Genomic DNA, 19,068 nt, shown 5'->3' on the forward strand with positions numbered 1-19,068 from the left:
GAATCTGATTACCGCCAAAAGAATGCCTTCATGCGGATTGGCTTTTGGGTGAAATTGGCAATCTTGATACGAAGTACGAAAATACTACTGCTTCTAGCCTAAATCGAGATCGTGTCCCCGCATGACAGCACCATCAGTGCTTTGGGCCCAAGTATCAAACTCTGGCTTGACTGGCATACTTTAAGGTTGGCACATTTTCTCAACAGTGCCCAATCTTTGGCTGATGATATCCAAAACCTTGGGATTATTCGCCTGAAATTTGTTCTAGTGTTTCCTTTTCGACAACGTTTACCTCGTTGGAAGCATTCGAGCTCGCGCCTTTTGGAAAGTTTTGCGGTCTTGCCAGCTTGTTTTTGGTGGCAATCAAGATAGATTTCGTATGGCATTTCTTATTTTGCATCGCGTCGGTTAGCTGCATGGCCCTCGGGGATTTCCATCGACCTCGTTCGTCATCTTAGAGCCGGGACGACCACGACTACCACGTCTGACCCTGATTGTGCATGCTTTTGGCCAGGATATCCATGGTTTCATCTTTAATCAACGGACGATTTTCTCATGCTAGATCTTGCCCACCATTAGTTGGTACTTGACGGTTTTACAGAAAATGTTTCAGATGGCTCGGATCTATGGAGTACCACGCCATCGAATTGAAGCTTTCATGTCGGAAGCTTAAAATATTAGACGACTTTTCCTTTTGAGAAGGTTAAGCCCTTCACCCCAGATTCTGCTCTTGGCTTTAATTTGTCAATTCTACAATACCTGGGATAGCCCTGCTCCTAGAGTAGTTCGGGAGGACAGAGTGCCCTGGAAAGCCAGTGGGTTAACATCCCCGTCGCTCCCCCACCCCCTTCGGCGTAAGCCCACCCTGCCTTGTGAACTATTCCATATATGACAGACGGCCAAGGTTTCATGGTCAACGGCGTTCGCCCGCTGCTTTTGTGCTAATGTCAACCAACATTTTACCTTGAGCCGATGGACATGCTGGAAGCTCCCAACCAGGCCGGCGAAAAATGCGAATAGGGCGATTGGCTGCCTCTTTGTTTTCATAACCTCAGCGACTGATGCCGAAGGAAGACACAACCATCGCGGCGGCGTTTCCACCCCCGGGAGTTTCGCCAGATTTTGCCCATCCGCGAGATGTGCTCCACACGGTCAACATCGTGACGCAGGTCGTATCCATGGTTCTCATTACGCCCCTTGTCGCCCTGCGCATGTTTGTCAGGGTCTATGCATCGCCTCCGTTCCTTAATGAGGATTGTATGTGGTTTTTGTGTGTTCCTTGCCGTTGCCGTAGGCCTGAGATCTTGCTAACTAACCAATACTGCGAGCAAATATAGATGTTTGCATGGTGGCCTGGGTATGGGCCCTTTCTCTTCTTGGCGGCTGTTGTATGTCGAAAACGAAATCTCACGAATGAAAACGCTGGCCAGGTCCTTTCGATGGCATACAACATCACATCGCTACTAAGTAGGTTCACCCTTCCGGCCGTTGCTCAACCTGGAACCAAGCTCACATTTCATAATTCGTTCAAAGTGTATAAATTTGGGGGTGGCTACCACCTTTGGGAAATCGGTGACCAGGACTATAGGGGCTTCCTCAAGGCAAGACCCCCCTCCTCACCCCTCGCCGCCTTCGTGGTATATCGCCAATCAGATACCAACCCCGGCTCGCACCATTGATATAGGCCCTATACGCCGACACGATCATCTACAGCCTCGCGACCTATTTCACAAAGGTCGCGCTGCTCCTCGTCATTGCCCGCGTCTTTAACGACTTTCGCAAAACCCATTTTATAACCATTTTTTTCGTGGTCGCCATGGTCTTTTACTACGTCCCGATGCTGTTTCTCAAGATCCACGTCTGCAGCCCCATCAGCGACTTTTGGACGACCAACGTGCAGGACAGCATCCCCAACTGCCTCGACCGATTTTCCATCTTTGTCGCCGACACCATAATCAGCATCATCACCGATACCGCCGTGCTGGTCATCCCCATCCCCGCCGTTTTGCACCTGCGCATCCCGATGCGCGCCCGCTTTAAAGTGTGGAGCATGCTGGGCCTCGGTGGCGTCGCCACGGGCGCGAGCATTACCAGACTGGTCATCTTGTTCAGGACGATCCGACACTCGACTGACCAGACGGTGGACTTTGTGAGCTTTAATCTGCTTGGGTGTGTGTGGGCGTTCTTGTGAATTTTTATGATCTCCTTTCTTCTCCTGCTTTTGGCTCCCCGCCGTTTCGAAAAAGAAAAAGAAAAAACTGACACGCTTTTCGGGGACAAGTACCGCGGAAATCAACATTGGGCTCATCTGCGCGTGTCTTCCTGCCGTCAACATCCTTTTCAGCAGGGCCAGGCAGCACAGGCAGCTTCCATTGGACTCCAACGGTCGGAATACTTCCATCAAGAGGCTCAGGTTCCTCCGAGGAAGCCGCCTGCAGACCGCGACAGATATGTCAGTAGGTACACAGCTAAGACAGGTAGAAGAAAATGCGCCAAATCCGGCGGATAGGGGAGTGCTAGCATAAGCAAATGGTAGGAAGGGACGAGGAAGCCAGGGCGGGCCAGGAACTCCAGGGCGACTGCTACGGTGGGACGGGGTCCTGCTTGGCTGCCGTGTCCAACACATATACCTAACCCATGAAGAAATGTCGAAACGACTGGGTTAATCTGCCAAGTTGCCTATGATATCCAATTCACATGATGCCGACCCGCAACCATGAGTGTCTGCTACGGAACCCTTTCAACCAATTTGACTCCTCATAGCTAGGCTACTTTGATTCATTCGATGCCAGGAGATGACACAAGACGCGCAATTATGCGAGCTGCGGATATGAAGCAATATTTAATAGGTACCACGGGGTTTCACCATCAAGTCAACTCTCTCCCGTACACAAAATTTTCAGTATGGGCGCACGGACCATGCTGTTAACGTTTGCGCGGGACTTCCGCCTGTAGCCCTAACAGGCGCGCACACACGAAAAACTCTTCAACCTGTCGCCCTAAGCACCGTCACTACACGGAACGCCTTTCCTCGCAACACCCATGTATAATCGACAGATCTCCCCTTTGACGAGTTTTCCACTGATCGCGGTGAAGGAAGAGTCCGATCGGCGGCTCGGCGCGCCACCCGCATAGAGGCGCACAAGACAAGGCCCAATCTCGCGATGCGAGCCAGCGTGGCACAAAAAACTTTGCCAGCCGGAAAGGCAGGCGTCCTTCCCCGGAAGGCTAGACAATACGGTTTAAAAGAAAGGGAAATTAGGCTGAGAACCACCCGACGGTTCTTCGAATCGACAGGGCACCCTCTCACCCCCTCACACCTTCTGGGATTGCCTGCAGCGAGGAGGTAGTGCCGTTACGGGGGTTGGTTAGTTGTACGTGGACCGGAAGCACTGTGCCGGCGCGGCAGTCTCCAAAGGGTCCCGACAGCAAGACGTGGTCGGCCCATTGCTGGAGACGGCTTTGGGTAACGGGAAGCAAGAAACGTGGGCACGGCCTTGGTTCGCACCCTTGGTACACCCCGTGGACGGTGGGCCGTGGTGGAATAGTGTGACTGAGGCGCCCCATGCTTCTCACTCGCACTGGGAATCTGCGCCGGGTCTGGAGGACGGGAAGAACTCGATTGCATTCATGTCCACATTGTGGCGCTGGGCTAGCCCAGGAACCAACGGGGGACTAAGCTGTGGATGGACATGTACGGGGTGTCGCCGGCTTTTCGAAGCTTTCTACTCGCACTAGGGACGTACACCGGGGCAGATGATGTCGTCGGCATGTTAGGCGGAAGAGACGCTATTTTAGCCGGAGAGGACGGATGCGCGCGTCGGTCTACCAAGAGGCCTTTTTGTGGATGCGGTAGGCTTAAGGTGCAAACCTTGTATTTACGTGGCAGGCTGGGTATCCAGCGACTAGGAGGGCTCTAGCTGGCCTGTCCGTTAGAGGGTCTGGTCCAACCCTGTGACTATAGTTTACTGTAGGAAATGCAAGGTGTGCCGTCGAGCCCACACTTGTTGGGAACTTCGTCTCCATGGCTACAAACGACCGACAGCTCCGCTGTTTGGACACAGGCCCCTCTCGATGAAGAGCCGTCAACTGCCGTCAGACGAATCCTCCGTGCGCCTGAAGGCACGGGGTCGCGTCAGTGAACAAACCTGTAAGCAGGACCGGGCACGAACCCGGTCAGGCTCGATTCGCTTCTATGCCCTTGTTTTCCGCTGTGTAAATAGAGAAAATAGAAAGCGCGCCGAGATACCCCTCGGGAGGTTGCTAACGGCCGGCTAATGAGCCGGGCCGAGCCCGGCGTTAAATAATACTACTACTACTACTACTACTACTACATTCGCAAACCTCGAGCTCCCAATCGAGCATTTCAAACAAAAGAGCGCGGCCATGCGAGGCGGCAGGGGCGGACATCCGTAACTTCCTGCAGGTTGAACAGGAACGCGTGCACGACGAAATCGTTTGGGCAGCCGAAATGGAGGAGGACGCAGCGGCTGCCGAACCTTGCCCCGCTGATGGGATAGACTTGGAAGCAACCCGTCGATTAATATAACGAAATACTCGCTCGGCAATATGCAGCGGGAATGCCTCGACGTAGTTTGGGCCAACGTAGGTAAAAGGATGGGTGTGCATCTGAGCCTATTGGAGTTGTGCCACCAGAGAAAGGTGGACCTGGTTAACGTTCAAGAGCCATGGTGCGGGCTAAATACGACTACACAAACGCACCCGGGCTATAATGTTTTTGCGCCAGTGGACGAATGGCACGCCAACACTTACAAAACCATGACTGGGCTCCGGCCCCGGGTGCTCACCTACGTTAAGAAGGGGGCAGCCCTAAGGGCCGCACAACGACGGCTACCGCAGGGCCAAAATACGCGGGATATACTCTGGCTCGAAATTAACGGAATATTGTTTGTTAACGTATATAGGGCTCCGGGCACTGAAGCCGCGCTGGAAATGGTATGCAATACCGTGCCAAATGGACCCACGGTGCTAGGCGGCGATTTTAACGTAGCGGCTGCTGCATACCAGCCGGGCCGCGCAAACGCACGCGGAGGGGACCAACTGACGGCATGGGCGCAAGCCCAGGGGATGAGCTTTACAGGAAATATCGGCGTGCCCACCCACCGCGACGGGGGTTTACTGGATATGGTCTTTTCCAACCTCCCCAGCACAATAACTGTGGTTGACAGCAGTCTTTACACAGGCTCCGACCACGAATCCCTTTATACCACGCTGCGGACGCGCGGCGCCCCCCGCCCGGAGGCGATCAACGTTTCGGTTAGGGACGACCGGTTACCAAAGTTCGCGGAGCTACTTGCTTTTGGCATGCAAGACATGCCGGACCCGGGATCCGCGGCCGATGGCTACGCATTGGACGCGTGGGTAGCTAAATTTACAACTTTATGGGAGCAAGTGACGTGGGTCGTGGGTACGCCGGCGGGAAAAAGGGACAGCTCGGCTCCCTGGTGGACCGAAAACTGCCAGCGGCTCTGGTCCGAATTCCAGCGGGTTAAACGGAGCGCTGTAAATAGGGCAGACGCCTCTGCCGAGGAAAAAGCCTATACGAAAGGGGTGCGGGCCGCGAAGCGGGAGTACTGGAGGCACCGGATCGACCAACTGCGCGACGATAAGGATTTGTGGAACATGGTGGGCTGGCTGGGAGCCGGACCACGCCTCCGGTCCCCGCCGCTGGTTATTAACGGCGAGCAAGTGAGCGAGCCTTTAGCAAAAGCGGAAGCACTGCAACGGGAGGTGCTTGGCCGATTTTCGGCGGAGGATGACCTGCAGGGAGACCCCTTGGAGGCCTGGTCGCCGGACGAGGCTAAAATCCCTTGGGACACCCAGGTTAGTGCGGAAGAGGCGGAGCGCTCCTGCATTGGGGTTACGAGCACGTCCCCGGGCATCGACGGAATGACCGTCCGGCTACTAAAAGCCGGATGGGCTTCGTTGGCCGAGCCGGTGCGCAGGCTCTACCAACGTTGCCTGGAACTCGGACATTTCCCAGCGCCTTGGAAGAAGGCCGAAGTCGCGATGTTACCGAAAACGGGGAAGAAAGACCGGAGCAGCGTTCGATCCTGGCGGCCTATAGCCCTCCTCTCCTGCATCGGAAAAGGCCTCGAGAGGCTCGTTGCACGCCGGATAGCTTGGGCCATACACGACAACGGGCTCCTTAGCTGCACCCACGGCGGTGCCCTACCCAAACGATCGGCGACGGATCTGGTTTGTGCCCTCGCCCACGATATCGAGCAGGCTTTAGCTCGCGGGGAGGAAGTTACCCTTGTCGCATGCGACGTCCAAGGCGCCTTCGACGCCCTCCTCCATGGGCGATTAATACGGAAAATGCGGAGCCTTGGGTTTAGTAAAATGCTCCTCAGGTTCGTAATTAACTTTTTAAACGACCGCCAGGCCCGAGTCCGGCTGGAGGGTACGACCACGGGCTTTAGGCGGCTTGGGTGCGGCACCCCGCAAGGGTCTCCCCTTTCCCCGATCCTATATATGCTATATTTGGCGTATCTCGTCAAAAACGGTACGAAGTGGCGGTTGGCATACGCAGACGACGTGCTTACATGGAAATCGTCACCCTCGTTGGAGGAAAACGTACGTTGGCTGGAAGATAAACTCCGGGATATGCACGAAATTGCGGCGGAAGAGAAGATCCACTTTGCAGCGGAAAAGACAGAGGTGATCCATATCACTAAGAAAAGGCACGGTCGCAACCCGGAAATCCGGATTAATGGTAGAACGGTTACCCCGGTCCAACTACCGGGCGGTCGACGCGGACAAAGCGCCTCCGGGGCCGAGCGCTACCCGGGCATGCGTTGGCTTGGTTTTTGGTTCAGCCGACGGCTAGACGGGCGCCGCCACGTGGCCGAAAGGGCTGCCAAAGCAATGGCGGTCGCTGCCCACCTCAAGAGCTTTGGGGCAGTAAGATACGGACCGCCTGCGGCTGCACTTCGCAAGGCAGCGGTGGCATGCGTGGGTTCCTCGGCCACCTACGCAGCCGAGGCATGGTACAACCCAGCGCACAAGCAAAGAGGACTCCTCAAAGCATTGAACAAACCGCTGGTTTTAGCGGCACGGGCAATCCTCCCGGCGTATAAAACCACCCCCTCGTCCACTGTTCTCAGGGACGCAGGACTACCCTCGGCCCGCGTCGCGCTGGCCTACACCCGCCTGAAATACGGCGCCCGACTAAGGCTCGCGGACAAGGGGCACCCCCTTGTCAGCCGCCTGCGTGAAACACCTCGTGCCCGCAACTCGGGCCATTCGGCCACGACCCTGCAAACGGCTGCACAACTTCTCCCGCGGATCCGGAGACTAGAGTTGCGCGCACCTCGCAATGCCCCGGATTCTCGCACTGACCCCACCGGAGGAGTCCCGAAAGAGGAAGCGGCCCGCCGCTTTATCGAATGGCTGGACATGGTATCACCTGACGATATCGTGGTATATACGGATGGTTCGGAAAAACACGAAAACAACTGCGTCCAAATAGGGTACGGATGGGCCGCTTTTAGGGCGGGCCTGGAATTTGCCGCAGGCTCCGCATTTATTACGCCGGAAAGCCACGTTTTCGACGCCGAGGCGATTGGCGCCCTAAAAGGGCTACAGGCGGCAGCCAAGGCCCAGCCAGGCGCCCGGATCTGGATTTGTGTGGACAGCACCTCGGTTATTTGGGGTCTTAGAGGCGACGCGCCGCGTTCGTCCCAATGGGCCTTTCTGGAGTTCCATGACCTTGTCGATCTACTCCGAAAACAAGGTACCGAGGTTCGGGTCCGTTGGTGCCCTGGGCACCAGGGAATCCCGGGAAACGACCGGGCTGACGAGCTGGCCAAGGCCGGCTCCGCCGGACCGCCGGACCCAGACCCGAGGGCTCAGCAAACCACGTATAGCGGTGCCGGCACGGTTCTCAGAGCCATTCTTTCGAATATAGAGAAGGACTGGTGGCGTAAAGAACTCTGTGAACGGTCCCCCGCATATAGGGAATGGAAATTCCAATACACACCGAGAAAGGAGCCCGAGGAACTGCGTTTGCCAAGACCCCTACTGGGCCATTATTTGGCCATGAGGACCGGCCACGGCGATTTCAAAGCCTACCATGACCGTTTCAACCACCAGGATGCAAACACCTCGTGTGCCTGGTGCTGGAAGCGGACCTCCCCTGAACACCCGGTGCACTGCCGCTTTTCGCGGGCGGTGTGGAGAAACTGGCCGTGGCCTGACAACGACCGGCCGGTCGGGCCGCCAGACCGCGCCCAACGCCGCAAATTCTTCCAGACAAGCCTCGGGCAACCGACAAGCTTTCAGGCGTTTTCGATAGCCACCAACTACTTCAGCGCCCGCCCCAGAGCGGCCCGCCAGCGCCCCGCGCGCCACGAACGCACTTTACGCCTAGGGACACCGATCGTAAACGACTCGAACTCTGACGAGGAATAGACTTACTGCCTTTTCACCCACACTTCACGGCACAAGCCGTCAGACGAACCCTCCGTGCACCTTAGGCACGGGGTCGCGTCAGTGAACTAACCCCCTAAGCAGGACCGGGCCCGAACCCGGTCAGGCACGATCCGCCTCTGCCCTCCTTGTTTTCCCCCTGTGTAAATAAAGAAGATAGAACGCGCGCCGAGATACCCCTCGGGAGGTTGCTAACGGCCGGCTAACAAGCCGGGCCGAGCCCGGCGTTAACTAATACTACTACTACTACTACTACTACTTTCACCATCAAGTGAGAGTGGGTGAGCTGGACGCCTGCGCAGCATATCTCTTCGGGACCGACTCACCAGCAACACGCATCTGTTCGACTTGTTTATGCGCCTATCGCTCAGGTGCAAGGCTAAACAAAGTCACTAGCCCCACCTGTGGAATGGAGGGTCTCGACCGAACCGACAATTACCAGTTTCAACGCGTGTGGGCCTTCTACGTTGCCTCGTACAAGAAGAAACGCCGGCTTTTCCAGAGCGTCAGCCCGGGCCACGTCGATGGAAAGATTGGATAATATATCGATCCGTTGGTTGGAAAGGACTCCCGGGCGAGAAAAAGAAGGAGGCAGGTGTCTTTTCCGTGCAGTATGGCAACAGACAGTGGGTGTAAATATGCCAAAGTATGGTGCCATACTGAGTGTGGCCAGGCTACATAAAAGGACTGCCTAGTGCCCGCCATTTGCATAGACTATCATTTAGAGTATTGACCTGTTTCATTGATATATAAGCTTAAGGACGGCTGAAATCATTTTGCTAATGCCCAAGGGGAGCACCTACCATGGGCCTCTGTTTGTGGTAGTGCGTAGGCCTTTGGAATAGAAGGCTGATTGGATGGTTAACTGAACATTCAAAACCCTGCTACTAACCAAGCTGATGGCTTTGCCATTTAATATTATAGGCTCTATTGTGACTGTTCTATTGCTATGAAAAAGCTCCTATTTATCCCTTCACGTGACCATATTGCCTGTGGTGCCTTCACAACCCTTGTTACGCAGGAACTTTGCATTCATTACCGAGAGATTCACTAATAAAGGTGTGGCTATCACCACCACAGCCTTTCCAAAGACGGAATTCTCCCAGTTGATATATGTCTCAACGTACGATGGGTAGGTGCTGTCTCGACGACTGGCCAGTTACCGTTAACCGTGTGTTGTGGGTGTAACAGCGTCCCCTAGGCATGGCCCCTTTTCAGGACGGAACCCACTAAATATGAATGGCCATTTCGGTCAGCTTGATCTCCCCGTATCTTGCTTTCTGACCTGTCGTTTTCAATTAGGGCTTAACTCACGGTAGGAACTCAGCTCCCGAGGGGAAGGGGAGCGTCCAAGGGAGCGTCGCGTTTGCCGTTGCCCACGCACCAACCCTTTTCTAATTTGAGCCCACTAAGTCAAGACACCAGCTCAGTAAGCTTCATCTCCTTGTGCCTTTGTGCGTATGGGGCCTGTTGTTTCTTGGGGCCCTACTCACGGTGGGCAAAAAGGGGTATAATCGGAACGAGCGGCCAAGGAAGCGTCGCGTTTGCCGTTGCCCACGCACCAACCCTTTTCTAATTTGAGCCCACTAAGTCAAGAAACCACCTCAGTAAGCTTCATCTTTTTGTGATTTTCTGCGTATGGGGCCTGTTGTTTCCTGGGGCCCTACTCACGGTGGGCAAAAAGGGGTATAATCCGAACGAACGGCCAAGGATGCCGGGTTTTCGGCGATGGGGGCAGCTAAAGCGGTGCTGGCAATGGCAGCAAAGACAATGGCGATCTTACTGGAATGCATTCTTGAAGCAAATACAGAAATTGGGGCGAGGGTCTCTTATTTCAAGATTGAGGCAAAGATAGGTGCGTATCTTTTGCAATGCTGGCTTGCGGTGACGACCGATGGGAACACTTGACCCAAGGTGAGGACTTGCCCTTCCATATATGCGAGTTCCTCTTGTTACTATATCTGTGCACCCGAGGAAATGGACTGCTGAAAACCGGGTATATGCACCATTTGTTTCAGTTGTCATTCCAAAGTTCACATTATACCTGGGTTTGCGGTGATTACTAAACCTTGAATCTAAATACTTGAATCGCTACTAAGCAGAGCAAGCAGGTGGCTCAAGCCTCATTCGACGCGGTATATGCATCTTTGTTGGTTAAACTTCACACATCGCGTTACACCAGCGTAGCACTCAATCTGTTTGGCTTTTATCTCGAAAGCTTAACGTGCGGCAGAAGCAGAAGCCACCAATTTCCGGCCATTTGAACCTAGTGTATCTCTAAATGGCACTTTCAATTTACGCCACGAGTCGACAACGGCGTGAATCGTCGTCCATTGGATTCTGAGCTGAAACTGCTTATTGCCACTGATACCTCTTCAATCGGCTCTCTGATAATACCGAACGACTTCTCCCAACGGGAGATAGAACTTTTGATCCACAATTTCTATCCCAATCACGTCGCTCATGGTACTGGCATGTTCCCAAGCCCTTGTTCGTGAGGACTTTCTTTTTCTACTATAGTGGTAGGGGTAAAATTCCGTCCCCCGGTACAGTGTTCCCTGGTGTGGGCTTGTGGGCTTTGCAGACTTGGGTAATAGTTTTAACCAAAAAAAAGGAAAATTTATATACTTGGTGATTCCCGCGAACAGTCAGAGGCTACTAAGGCCCAGGCTCACACATACGGTGACAAGGGGTGTTTTCTTCTTCTTTTTTTTGCCTGCATCCGTGGTAGGCAGGAGTAGATGGGTTAATTATAGGTCAGAAAAAACGGCCATGATCGCAACCAGGGAACGCATTCATTTCCGATCGACATTCCCATGTGTCGAGCATTAAAAATCCGCTCATTTCAAAGATACAGTAAGCCACAGTCAAACTTTATTTGCTGAGAAACTAGTAAATGCCGAAATGTCAGGCTCGGCGACCTGAACCATCTGATCGCCGAGCACTATATAATCACCGTTAAGGCGTACCGAGGAGACGTTATCCAAGTATTTATCTCAGCACAACACATTTCCAGCTATGCAGCTGCCAATGACTGTCCCCGCTGGTGCACGCTCCATTTCAACTTTCAAGACAGCAACCCAGTAGCTTTGGCTTAAGACTTTATCAATAGCTATGGAAACAGATTAGCGAATTGAATGTTTGAATATTTCAATACTAATCTAGAATAGTTTAAATAAAGGAACAGAGAGGCTAAATTGAATTGACATTTAAAAAATACTGTTGAAACCCATAAGAACAAAAAAACTAGGAGCTCTTATTCGCAGATTGCCATAAAGCTTGCAGTCCCATTAAACACCACATATCCCACCATTGCTAAAACTTCCTCTCCGTCTGCCAAATCCTAGGTTTCAGTCGTTCCCAGTACTTCCTAATGTACAGTTTATAATTCATCATGTATGCCCGACGCACAATTACCCCACCGTACCTCTGCCCTAAGTTTGATATATATGGAAGGGGACTGGTAAATCCATGGCATAACGTGGTTCATCAGGACCCCGGACATATCAGGACCCCGGACATTTTTCAACCCAGTTTCATCCTTTATTTTCCACACGTGTTCTTTCCCCCAACAGTAATGGAATCATCAAATTGCGAAGCGCGAATCATTCTTGCTCTAAATGAGCTCCGATCAAGCAAAAAGAAAAGCATACGAAAGGTTGCATTAATATATAATGTCCCAAAATCGACACTACACGACAGAATAAACGGCATCGCTTCTTTGGCCAATCGTCGGCCAGGCAACCAAAAGCTAACGGAAAGGGAAGAGGAAGTAATTGTCCAGTATATACTGGACCTGGATTCCCGAGGGTTTCCAGCCCAGATCGCTGATGTGGCCGCAATGGCCGATCATCTTCTCGCTGCGCGGGACGCGCGACCGGTCGGCAAGCAATGGGCTTATCGCTTCGTACAACGACGCACAGAATTAAAAACGCGTTTTTCTCGCGCTTACGATTTCCAAAGAGCTCTTTGCGAAGATCCTGACGCGTTAAACGCGTGGTTTCAATTGGTGGCCAATATGAGGGCCAAATATGGCATCCAAGACTGCGACATGTACAACTTCGACGAAACCGGCTTTATGATGGGCCAGATTTGCGCTGGAATGGTCGTAACTGGGTCCGAAAGACGCGGAAGAAGGAAAAAAGTACAGCCTGGCAATCGAGAATGGGCGACTGCAATTTGTTGCATCAGTGGCGACGGTTACGATATACCCCCGTATATCATCGTCAAAGGCTTTTACCATTTGTCCAATTGGTATACAGAAGGCGGTCTTCCGGACACGTGGCGCCTCAAACCCACCGTTAATGGATGGACCGACAACGAGACTGGCCTCGACTGGGTTCAGCATTTCGACAACCATACAAAATCGCGGACAAAAGGCGTATATCGGATGTTAGTGCTCGATGGGCACGGCAGTCATCGATCCCCTGAATTCGAGGGCTATTGCAAAGATCACAATATTATTCCACTTTACCTGCCTGCTCATTCATCTCATTTAACCCAGCCACTTGATGTCGGAGTGTTTAACGTCCTTAAGCGGGCGTACGGTCAAAAAATTAACGACTTTATCCGGGCCCACATCACTAACATCAGCAAAGTCGACTTCTTTTTGGCTTTTGCAGCGGCTTACAAAAAGTCAATGACAAAAGAAAATATGGCCGGGGGTTTTCGAGGGGCGGGAATTATCCCCCATAGCCCGGAAATGGTCATATCTAAGCTGGATGTTAGGCTACGGACGCCGTCACCTAAAGAGCTTGATTTTTCCAGCACCGAAACCTGGGTCTCTCAAACACCGCACAACCCGACAGAAGCCGTTAATCAATCTACCCTTGTTAAAAGTCGAATCAACTGTCATCAGGGAAGCTCGCCAACGCCTATTTTTAATGCTGTAAAGCAGCTAGCAAAAGGGTTGGAGTCGATTGCTCATCGAACCACACTTTTGGAAGCGGAGAACCACAGCCTTCGGAAGGCCAACGAAGCGCTTAGCAAGCGGCGCAGGGCTCAAAAAACACGTATCCGCGAAGGAGGGTCATTTACCATACAAGAGGGTCAGAATTTGCTTCAATCAAATGGTGCCGATGGTCTAATATACGAAAAGAAAGATGAAAATGGGGAGGGGAGTAGTGCGCAGCCGGCGACTAAACGACGTTGCGGCAACTGCGGTAAACCTGGACATAATGCACGCACCTGTCAGGAGGATGCAGAAATGTCTGATGTACATATATCCGATTGCATTGAGGTAAATTGAACAACGCTGGCGTTGCAATTGAAATTGGAAGTAGTATTGTGCAGGAAAAGTGTCCGGGGTCCTGATATGTCCGGGGTCCTGATGAACCACGTTAAACCCTTGGTGCATCGACACATATATAAGCTACAGATACGCAAAGCAATGCTTTTCACGTTATTGACCTGCGGCTTAGTAATTATGATACAGAAATTTTTGGAGTAATGTCAGTACTCGCACCGAGTAGGCACAGTGTTCTGCATAAAAATAACCAACCAGAGCCTGATTCAGAGTATGCATGGTAATCTCCGGTTTCTATGCAGGCGGCCCATCTGGGTCCTAGATTTATGGCAAACAGGGTGCACGAATCGCAGAGCCTCTGCTGTGTATGACTATGACAAAATCTCCTGCCTACCTGTTGTTCGATTTGTATGTAGAGGTTGAACCGTTTGGAGATATGTAGTTCGTAATATGATATGTTGTTTACTCCGAAGGTATAGAAAAACTTGGGGAATCACTACGAACTGGGCGTTTGGCCCAAATTAAGATAGCAATCACCCAGGGCACTGTAAAGCAGTTTGGGTTATAAGGAACAGCGACTGCCGCGTACAGATCTGTACATTTTTGTGGTACTTGGGTTCTTTGCCCACTTTATCTCGGTACATGCGGTGGGGAGCCCCGGATTCTTCATGCCAGCACCTTCACTGACGGACTCTTGGATTTCTGCTTTTTTATGGAGGCGGATTGTGTACTAACCGGTTTGGTGGAAATTTGGAACCCTTGATGGTATCCAGAAAGCAATATGGCATAAGCAGGCCGGACTGCCAACGGTATATGCCGTTGCCACTATGACGTTGTGCATAATTTCCAACTTCTGTAGGCTATTTATATCATGTTATATGTATCTAAGACGGTTTATATCTACCTTATTTTCCCCCATGCTTGCAGTCACCACCTATTTGCTGCATTTGTCTCTCATTCGTGCGTTTCCTTTGTGACTGTCTTTAGTTTCCCGTTTCTTTCGTGTCAACACATTTTCTTTTCTCTCTTTTTTTTCTTTGTTCACACGTCGGAAACTCATCAAAAATGCATCTCAAAGCCTCCAGCATCTTGGCTCTGCTAGTCATCGGCGCCAATGCCTACCCAGCGTCGGCCAACTCGGCTGCGGCCCTGGTTCCTGAACCGCAGCAGCCAGAGGCCCCCGCGGTTGCCGGCTCCACTGTGGGCGCTCAAGTCGACATTCACCATCCGCGACTTGAGGCACGCTACGGGCGAGACGAGCCGCAAATCATGTGCGGTTATTGCGGTAAAAGATTTTGGAACAAGCCAGATTTAGAGAAACATATCAAGCTTAAGCCATCCAAAGGAGGACACAAGGGCCAGCCCTACAAAGAACATAGCTGGAATCGACCCACATGACCAGTGGCGAGTGGTTAGACTTGAGAGCCCAAAGCTATGGGGAGATTTTGGATGCCAAGATACAACAGATACCGCGATATCTAGGGCTCTGAAAGCCTACCAGAGCTGTAGCGTTATTGTCGACTCACTCTACTTCAGAGATTGAATGCGGGTACGCAAGGACGAGGCCAGATAAGCGAGGAGATATACTTAATCTTTGTTAGACTTACTGGTGGTTTTCCTCTTTTACGCTTTGGAGAATATTGTAAATCAGGGACCATTTCAAGGCAAGAGGGCAATAAATATGGTTATATGTCAGTTTTGAGCTTTCGTTCGCTTGGGGCACTTTTCGGTCTTTTTTGTTTCTTTTCCGCCACCCTTGCTCCTTCATGTCTGTTTCTCTAGGCTGTAGCTGCATGTTACGATCAAGGTATCGGGTAACCTGTTCTTATGGTAAAATACAGTGGGTTAAAACAATTAAGCGTTTAACTGGGTAACTGGGGTTTTCAATAATTGGGAATGAAATTATAATCGTTCTCAAATAAATATTAAGGTTAATTAAAATTTAATTGCTATTAAACAATCCTAAAATCGAATTTATTTATATGGTAATAAACGTATTTTATATAAATTATATTCCAAATGTAATTTTTTTTAATTTATTTAATTTGTAATTTTCAATTAAGATTTTATAAATTATAAAAATCCATTTCCTTGGCCGTTACGTAAAATTACGTGAAATTTCGTGGTTTTGCTTTTAGGTAATCGTTATTTTACCGGTCGGTATTTTTTTTGGACGAATATCGTTAAAAGGGGTATAACCCCATTTGGCCTTTTTGGTACCGGTCCAATTATTTGGTTATAATATTAGGTTTTTTTTTGGCCAAATCCCTTTGGTTTTAAATAATCTATATTCCCCTAATTTTCATTTTTGGTTTCGTTTTTTTTTTTTTGCTAATTTTTTTTTTGCACCATATTTAATTGCGTCGTTAAATTAAAATTTGGTCGTTCGTCGACGGAACGTCGCCACTTTTTTTTGCGTTTTTTTTTATTTCGTAAATATATTTTTTTATTTTTATTATAAATTGCGCGGTATAATGCGTTGCGTTATTTCGCCGCAAAATCTTTTTCGTTATATTAAATATTTTTGTATTAATCGGTTTGGTTGCGATATATTGGGGGTATTTAACGCCCAATTGCGCAATATCGGTCGGTAATATTTGAAATTGGATGCGGAAATCGAAATTTTGGAGGAAAATATTTTGGCGGAATAATAAAAAATTTAAAAAAAACAATTGGAATTATTTCGTTTGCGGAAATAAAAAAATTATAATTTAAAAAAATAATACAAATTATATTTCGCGGAATTAATAATTTGGAAGAATTGGATCGGGTGGAATATAAAAAGGCAAAATAGGAAAAACGTAGGCAATTAACCGAAATTTTGCCTAAAATATTTTTAAAATCGTTTTTTCCGGATTTTAATTTTGTTTGGGATTCGATTTTCCCAATAGGTTTTTTAAATTTTTCGTTATTGGATAAAATAAATATTTTTGCGCAATATTCCGTTGGTAAATTGTTTTTTGGTGTTTTTATTTTGTATTATATATTAATTGTTTTTTTTTGTAAATTTGTTTAATAATAGAATTTCGAATCCTGGTCGGCCTTTAATTTTTGGAAATAATAGGTAATATTTTTTTAAATCGTTTTTTTTAATTAATTTGTTCGCAAATCCAATTTTTAATAATATTAGCGGAACGGTTCCTGGTAATTTTAAAGGTGGTTAAAAAGTTTCCAAATGTTTTTTTTATATTTATAATTTTCCCATTTAATAAGGTATTTTATTTTGCCGTAATTTCGTTTATAATCGAATATTTGTTTAACGTCGTAAATTTGTTTTGCGTCGATTTCGATTGTTTTTTATATATTAGTGCCGTATAGTGCCGGTTCCAATAATAATACGTAAAACATGGGGTAAATTTTTATAATATTTGGTAATAATAATTTATAATTGGTATCGTTAATTTTTTTGCTAATTTTAAAAGGTCCAAGTTTTTTAAAATCGAATTTGCTATTAGGTCGTTGTATTTTAATATTACGTCGAATAAAATAAACGTTATTTCCTTTTTTAAAAGATGGTTTTTTTATCCGATATTAGTTGGCGTATTTTATTATTTTTTTTCGTACGAATTTTAATTTTTGCTGGAGTTTTTTATATAATTATTGTAATTCGTTCGTTTATTTATCGGTTCGCGGTACCGTAATTATAATTTTGGGTTTTCCGTATACCGTGGGATAAAATCCGTAATTTGCGTAAAATAGGGTTGTTTTGGTGCTTTCGTTTTTTAAATTATTATAAACAAATTATATTATAAATAATAACCGTACCCAATTATTTTATTTGTAATTTATATAATATTTTAAATATTATTCTAACGTTAAGTTGGTTCGTTTTATTTGTCCGTTTATTTGTAAGTGGAATATTGTGGATAATTTGTGGTTTATTTCTAATTATTCCATTAGGGATTTCCAAAATTTTAATGTAAAAAATTTGTTTTTGTCCGTAATAATATTTTCTGGAAATCCGTAATTATTAACAAGTATTTGTAAAAATATATAGGCGATTTTTTCGGTGTTATTGCTTTTTTTATATAATAAAAAATAGGCGTATTTGGTAAATTTATTTATTATAACCAATATATTATTATATTTGGTTTTAGTAAATGGTTTTTCCGAAGGAGGTAATTTAACGATAAAATTTATTATAATAATTTATTATATTTTGTTGGGGGCTGGTAAAGGTTATAGGAGTTTGTAAAATTTATATTTTGCGGATTTGCTTTTGGTATAAAATTCGCAATTTTTAATAGTTTTTCGTATTTTTTATCGTGTTTTTTTTAAAATTGTTAATATTATTTTAACCGTTTCCATATTTTGGAAATTTTTTGGTATCCGTGGGTTTTATTTCCGTGGATTTTCCGTATTTTTTTTGGCGTAATTACCGTATTTATTATTATTAAGTTTCGGTGCGTTGGTAAAAGGTTTCCATTTTCGTTTATTGTAAAAATAATCCGCGTTTTTTTTGGTATTATATTTTCGTAATTTGGTTTTCGGTTAAAGCCGTCGGCCCTGCCGTTTTCCGTCCTTTTTCGGTAAATAATTTTAAAATGCAATTTTGACAGGAATTTTAATTATTTAATTTACCGTTTATTTAATATTTTATTGGTGGTAAAATAAGTTAGGTTTTTGTGGTCCGTGTAAATTAATATTTCGTATTTAATTCCGGATAATTGTAGTATTTATTTTTCAAATATTCGAATAATAATTATAAATTTTTTATTATAAATCTGGTAATTAAATTTTGGTTTATATAATTTTTATAAAAAGAAGGCGCAAAAATACAACCGTCTTTTTTCGTTTCGTTAATTAAATTGTCCTTCGATTATATAATTCGATACGTCGGTTTCGATTTCGAAAGGTTTCGTTAGATCTGGTATTTTGAAAATTGGTTTTTTGGTTATTGCGTTTTGTAATTGTTTAAAAACCTGTTATATTTATTCCGTCCATTGGAATTCTAGGTTCTTTTTAATTATATTGGTTAATGGGGTGGCAATTGCGCCGTATTTTTTAATAAATTTTGTAAAAATTTACGAATTCGAAAAATACCCGAACGTTTTTTACATTTTGTAATTAAGGCCATTTTTTTATTATTTGGATTTTCGATTCTTTTATCCTAATTTTTCCAAAAACAATAATATATTTTAGGAAATTAATTTGTTTGTTATAAAAAAAATATTTTTCGGGTTTAATTAAAAATTTAACGTTTTGCAATTTTTGTAAAATTATATAAACGTATTATTTATATTTTTCCAACGTTTTAGAAAAAATAAAGATATTATCCAGGTAAATAACGACGAAAATATTTAAATATTTCCGGAAAACGTGGTTAATTATAATTTGGAAGATTGCTGGGGCGTTGGTAAAACCGAAAGGTA

General features: G+C 47.2%; 2 protein-coding genes across 2 annotated transcripts; both read left to right on the plus strand.

The window, feature by feature from the left end:
• Positions 1-1,061: 1,061 nt before the first annotated feature.
• MGG_14198 (uncharacterized protein) lies at positions 1,062-2,634 on the plus strand (the record flags this gene model as incomplete). Its single annotated transcript, XM_003720510.1, has 6 exons — positions 1,062-1,257; positions 1,338-1,357; positions 1,431-1,637; positions 1,685-2,169; positions 2,282-2,460; positions 2,537-2,634. The coding sequence occupies 6 exons, from the start codon at positions 1,062-1,064 to the stop codon at positions 2,632-2,634; spliced, it is 1,185 nt and encodes a 394-aa protein (XP_003720558.1).
• Positions 2,635-14,761: 12,127 nt separating this feature from the next.
• On the plus strand, positions 14,762-15,094 carry MGG_10280 (uncharacterized protein; the record flags this gene model as incomplete). The annotated part of the gene is made up of 1 exon (XM_003720511.1): positions 14,762-15,094. One exon carries the CDS (start codon positions 14,762-14,764, stop codon positions 15,092-15,094), a length of 333 nt encoding a protein of 110 aa, XP_003720559.1.
• Positions 15,095-19,068: the final 3,974 nt, after the last annotated feature.

This window comes from Pyricularia oryzae, chromosome 7, assembly GCF_000002495.2.
Source record: "Pyricularia oryzae 70-15 chromosome 7, whole genome shotgun sequence".
Classification (NCBI taxonomy): Eukaryota; Fungi; Ascomycota; class Sordariomycetes; order Magnaporthales; family Pyriculariaceae; genus Pyricularia; species Pyricularia oryzae.